Source organism: Vulpes lagopus, chromosome 7 (assembly GCF_018345385.1).
Source record: "Vulpes lagopus strain Blue_001 chromosome 7, ASM1834538v1, whole genome shotgun sequence".
NCBI classification, from domain to species: Eukaryota; Metazoa; Chordata; class Mammalia; order Carnivora; family Canidae; genus Vulpes; species Vulpes lagopus.
In genome coordinates this window covers 10,735,848-10,741,847 of record NC_054830.1, presented here as the reverse complement: position 1 = coordinate 10,741,847, position 6,000 = coordinate 10,735,848, and the positions used below count along the sequence as shown (strand labels likewise).

General features: G+C 39.5%; 1 protein-coding gene across 1 annotated transcript; it reads left to right on the top strand.

Moving 5' to 3' along the window:
• Nucleotides 1-1,605: 1,605 nt before the first annotated feature.
• On the top strand, nucleotides 1,606-2,571 carry LOC121495082 (olfactory receptor 7C1-like). The gene has a single exon (XM_041762376.1). It carries the CDS (start codon nucleotides 1,609-1,611, stop codon nucleotides 2,569-2,571), a length of 963 nt encoding a protein of 320 aa, XP_041618310.1. The 5' UTR covers nucleotides 1,606-1,608.
• The last annotated feature ends 3,429 nt before the right edge of the window (nucleotides 2,572-6,000 follow it).

Here is a 6,000-nt window from a genome sequence, read left to right as displayed (position 1 = left end):
CATGACTCTTATTGACATTAAAGCAAGAAGACAATTCTTTCCCCAATTCTCAGGGAAAATGACACCCATCCAGGATGTGATAATTATGTTTGCAGGTTACAAACTGCAGGGCCCAGAGATCTGTCTTGTCAAATTTACATAAGGCCAGGATGCAAAATTACAACAGCTCCAGAAAATATTTATTTGAATATAAAAGTAGGATCAGATGGTGACTTGCTGTTCGGAGCCACCAAAATTAATGTTAATACAGCTAAACAAGATGCCAACATTAGTCTTTATGATTCATGAATCTTAATACTCTTGAAACACAGATGGGCTAGGTACCTTTAAATTTGGTCAAGGTTTACTTCTGATTTTTTTCAGAATGCTTTATTTTAATATTTGAGCCATGATAATATGCTCCTGCCTCACCTCTCCCACATTGTGGCTCTTACCCCTTGTGTGATGCCTCTAGCCTACATTAAGAAACATTTCAAATATCTTAAAATGTATTCTGGATTCTTTGAAGGGAATTGGCTACACACATTTCTACCATCACACAGTGTGACTTTTCTGACAATTGGGGATTTCACTGTTTTTTGTTTTGTTTTGTTTTGTTTTGTTTTTGTTTTTTGCCTACTCAGGCATGAATGAGCAAGGGAAACCCCCATGATCTCTCACAATGTGGATTCTGATTCAGCAGGTCCAAATGCAGCCTGAGGCTCTATTCAAAGAATCCCTGGGCAATGCTGCTCCTGCTGGTACACAGACCACACTCTGAGTACCTAAGCTATAAGGGGAACAACTGCTGTGGAACTGGGATTACATTTTCCAGAGAGCAGTGGCAGCAGAAGGGAGGATGGAAGCATTTCATTTTATATATACATATATATTTTTTTTCTTTTTTTTTTTATTGGAGTTCAATTTGCCAACATATAGCATAACCGTGCTCATCCCATCAAGTGCCCCCCTCAGTGCCGGTGACCCAGTCACTCCCACCCCCTGCCCATCCCCCCTTCCACCACCCCTTGTTCGTTTCCCAGAGTTAGGAGTCTCTCATGTTCTGTCTCCCTTTCTGATATTTCCCACTCATTTTTTCTCCTTTTCCCTTTATTCCCTTCCACTATTTTTTATATTCCCCAAATGAATGAGACCATATAATGTCTGTCCTTCTCTGATTGACTTATTTCACTCAGCATAATACCCTCCAATTCCAACCACATCAAAGCAAATGGTGGGTATTTGTCATTTCTAAAGGCTGAGTAATATTCCATTGTATACATAAACCACATCTTCTTTATGGATGGAAGCATTTCAAATTACCCAAGCAAGGCAATTATAACAGGGTAGAGGGAATCCCTGCCTGCCTTCAGCCCAGGTCGTGATCCTGGGGTCCTGGGATTGAGTCCCACATCAGGCTCCCTGCATGGAGCCTGCTTCTCCCTCTGCCTATGTCTCTGCCTCTCTCTCTCTCTCTAATGAATAAGTAAATAAAATCTTTAAAAAATATATAACAGGGTAGTACTTTGTTAATTAATTTGCCTGAAATTAAAGACAATCACATTTTTGTGCTGTCAACGTGATGGTCATCGAATGTTGATTTTTTCTCTTTCCTGTTAGTTCATCCACATGGAATCAGGAAATCAAACACACACTTCAGAATTTCTCCTCCTGGGTTTTTCAGGGAAGCTAGAGATTCAGTTCATGCTCTTTGGGATGTTCCTATCTGTATACCTGGTCACCTTCACTGGGAATCTGCTCATCATCCTGGCCATCTGCTCAGACTCCCATCTCCACACACCCATGTATTTCTTCCTCGCCAACCTGTCCTTTGCTGACATCTGTTTCACCTCCACCACCATCCCCAAGATGCTGTTGAACATTCAGACTCAGAGCAAAACCATAACATATGAAGGATGTCTCAGCCAGATATTTTTTTTCATTGTGTTTGGATGCCTGGACAATTTACTCCTGACCGTGATGGCCTATGACCGCTTTGTGGCCATCTGTCATCCCCTGCACTACTTGGTCATCATGAACCCCCAGCTCTGTGGACTGCTAGCCTTGGGGTCTTGGTGCGTCAGTGTCATGGGCTCCCTTCTCGAGACCTTGACCCTTTTGAGGCTATCTTTCTGCACAAACATGAAAATCCCACACTTTTTTTGTGATCTTCCTGAAGTCCTGAAGCTTGCCTGTTCTGACACCCTCATCAATAACATAGTGGTGTATTCTACAACTGGGCTTCTGGCTGTGATTCCTTTCCATGGAATACTTTTTTCGTACTATCAAATTGTTTCCTCTGTACTCAGCATTTCCTCAGCTGCAGGCAAGTACAAAGCCTTTTCCACGTGTTTGTCTCACCTCTTGGTGGTCTCCTTGTTCTATGGCACAGGCCTGGGGGTCTACCTCAGTTCTGCAGTCACTTCATCCTCTAGAATGAGTCTGGTGGCCTCAGTTATGTACACCATTGTCACTCCCATGCTGAACCCCTTCATCTATAGCTTGAAGAATAGGGACATGAAGGGGGCTCTGAGAAGTGTCCTGGGCAGGGTGGTACCTGTCAGCATTGGGACCATTATAGGATTCTCCTGAGTAGCTGGAACACAACATGGAGGCCCAGAAACCCTGGCATCTTTCATCCACTATTGATGTTTTTCCCCAAGTGTACACAAATTAAAGCAGTTCTCTCCTTGGGTCTTCCTTGTCTTCTCTATTTTCCTTCAGGTTATATCTTGGGTTCCCCTTTTTACTTTATAAACAGTCATTTTCACTTGGTGTGAATACAACCTGTATTTTCTCAGTAATATTCAATGATGGTTTGGATTTCTTAAAAAAGTAAGTCAGACTTCATGTAGTTAATATCTATCCTCAAAGTGATGGGATGTGTGCCTATTTTGGAAATGTCCTGAAAACTCATTTACAGAGATGATTTTCTTTGGTCACTTGAATAACGTCAACCCAAAGATTTGCCCTCCCCAGTTTTTCTTGATCTGATTCACTTTCCTTCCAGTCACATCAACTTTACTAAATTTATCTGCTTGTCCACGATATAGATTCCTTGAATTTCAGAACTCTTAACTAACTTTGAGACTGAAGTACCTAGTACGGTTCTCAGGATGGAGTTAATGCTCAGTGAATTTTTGTTTTGAGTGAAAAATAGATGAGCAGATGGTAAAATACAGTCAGAACCATAAAATAAAAATCTGTTGTTTTAATGAAAGCTTTTGAGGTGGAAAAGAAATGTTTTTTTTCGTTGTTTGTTTGCTTGTTTAATTTTTGTAGGCTCCATGCACAGCATGGAGCCCAACACTGGGCTTAAACTCAGCACCTAGAGATCAACACCTGAGCTGAGATCAAGAGTTGGCTGCTTAACAGACTTAGCCACCCAGGAACCTCAAGAAATTTGGTTATTGATATGGATCTTGATAACAAAAAATAATAATAGTACTTTGCCAGCACTACTTAAGTGTTTATACACACGATCTCACTTATGTTTTCCAATAATACTTATGTGATTAGTATTATTCCCCAGAGAGATTATTACAGAGGAGGAAGAGCTTATGGTATCTAGCTGACTCACTCAAGGTCAGGCTGTGGTGAAAAGACTCAAACCTTCTGAGGTCTGTGGAGAGCTCCCTGATTCAGATGCTCTCTCAGGTATCATGTTTTGTTGCCTCCAGCCAAGTCTTATTATAATAACTGTTCAGCCCCTAGCACATAAATGTGTACTTCTAGAAATCAGCACCCCAGGTAAGAAATGTCTAGTTTCTGGGGGCTGCAGCCTTAGAAATAAATCACACCCTACTGTGAGATTTATTAAGGTTTCCTTCATTTTATAATTTCACTTCATTTGACTGTTAACAATGTTTAGCACATTTTTATGTTTATGGATTTACTCACATGTATTCTTTCTACATTTTTTTTGTCTGCATCCTTAGATCATCTCTCATCTTAGGTATTTTTATTCTAAAATGTTTAAAAAGAACTTTTTAAATGTCTACACTTTATGCATTCTAATAGACAATGTGTTCTAAAATTTTTCACTAATTTTACACTTGTTTTAAAATTTTCTTTATCATTGACCTATAAGTTTTCACATACTGGAATCCATCAATTATATTCTCAGTTCCTTTACTTTCACCTGGTTTATGTCCAGAGGATTAATCTAATCTGTCTTCTGGAAGTCAGTTGCTATTTTATATTTTTTTCCAACAAGTTATTTTAGTCATTTTATTTTCCTATAAGTTCACTCACTTTATACCAACAGATGGTTGGTGTTACAGTAGAAATTTAATGTTACATTTCTTCTAATAGTAATTACCCAAGCACTATTTATATCAAATCTTGTTTTAATTTTTTAATTTAATTTTTAAAATTTAATTTCATTTTGCTAACATATAACACCCAGTGCTTATCACATCATGTGCCCTCCTTAAAGCCAGTCACTCAGTAACCCCATCCCCCACCCACCTCCCCTTCAGCAATCCTCAGTTTGTTTTCCAGAGTTAAGAGTCTCTCATGGTTTGTCTTCCTCCCTGATTTTTCCTCAGTTTCCTCTCCTTCCCTTATGGTCACTTGCACTATTTCTTATATTTCACATATGAGTGAAGCCATATAATTGTCTTTTTTTGGATTGACTTATTTCACTTAACATTATACCTTCCAGTTCCATCCACATCATTGTAAATGGTAGGTATTCACCTTTTCAGATGGCTAAGCAATATAGTGTAGTGTAGTCTTTTGGGCTTTCTGCATAAAGATTCATGTCATTCATAAAGAATGAGAGTTTGACTTCTTTGCCAGTTTGAATAGCTTTATTTCTTTTTGTTTTCTGACTACTGAGGCTAAGACTTCTAGTACTATGTTGAACAATAGTGGTGAGAGTGAACGTTGCTGTCATGTTCCTGATCTTAGAGGCAAAGCTCTCAGTTTTTCCTCCTCTTGAGGATGATGTTTGCTCTGAGTTTTCCATATGCCTTTTATTATATTCAGGTATGTTCCTTCTCTCCATACACTGCAGAGAGCTTTTATCAAGAAAGGATGCTGTAGGGCACTTGACGGGGTGAGCACTAGTTGTTATTCTGTAAGTTGGCAAATTGAACACCAATAAAAAATAAATTTATTATATAAAAAAGAAAAGATGCTGTATTTTGTCAAATGTTTTTTTCTGTATCAATTGAGAGGGTCATATTGCTCTTGTCCTTCTTTTGTTAATGTAGTGCATCACAGTGATTGATTGGCTGGTGTTGAACCATCCTTGCATACCAGAAATAAAACCCACTTGGTCAAAACCTACTTGGTCATTGTGAATATTCTTTTCGTGTACTGTTGGATCCTATTAGCTAGTAACTTGGTGATAATTTTTGCATCCACATTCATAAGGGAAATTGGTCTGTAATTCTCCTTTTTGATGGAGTCTTTGGTTTTGGGATCAAAGTAATACTAGCCTCATAGAATGAGTTTAGAAATTCTTTCATCCTATTTTTTTAAATAAGTATTTTTTTAATATATTTATTCAGAGAGAGAGAGAGAGAGAGAGAGAGACTGAAAGGCAGAGACACAGGCAGAGGGAGAAGCGGGCTCCATGCAGGGAGCCTGAAGCAGGACTCGATCCTGAGTCTCCAGGATCAGACGCCAGGCTGCAGGCGGCGCTAAACTGCTGTGCCACCGGGGGTGCCCTCATCCTATTTTTTTAAATAATAAATTTATTTTTTATTGGTGTTCAATTCGCCAACATACAGAATAACACCCAGTGCTCATCCCGTCAAGTGCCCCCCTCAGTGCCCGCCACCGAGTCACCCCCACCCCCTGCCCTCCTCCCCTTCCACCACCCTTAGTTCGTTTCCCAGAGTTAGGAGTCTTCCATGTTCTGTCTCCCTTTCTGATATTTCCTACCCATTTCTTCTACCTTCACCTCTATTCCCTTTCACTATTATTTATATTCCCCAAATGAATGAGACCATATAATGTTTGTCCTTCTCCGATTGACTCATTTCACTCAGCATAATACCCTCCAGTTCC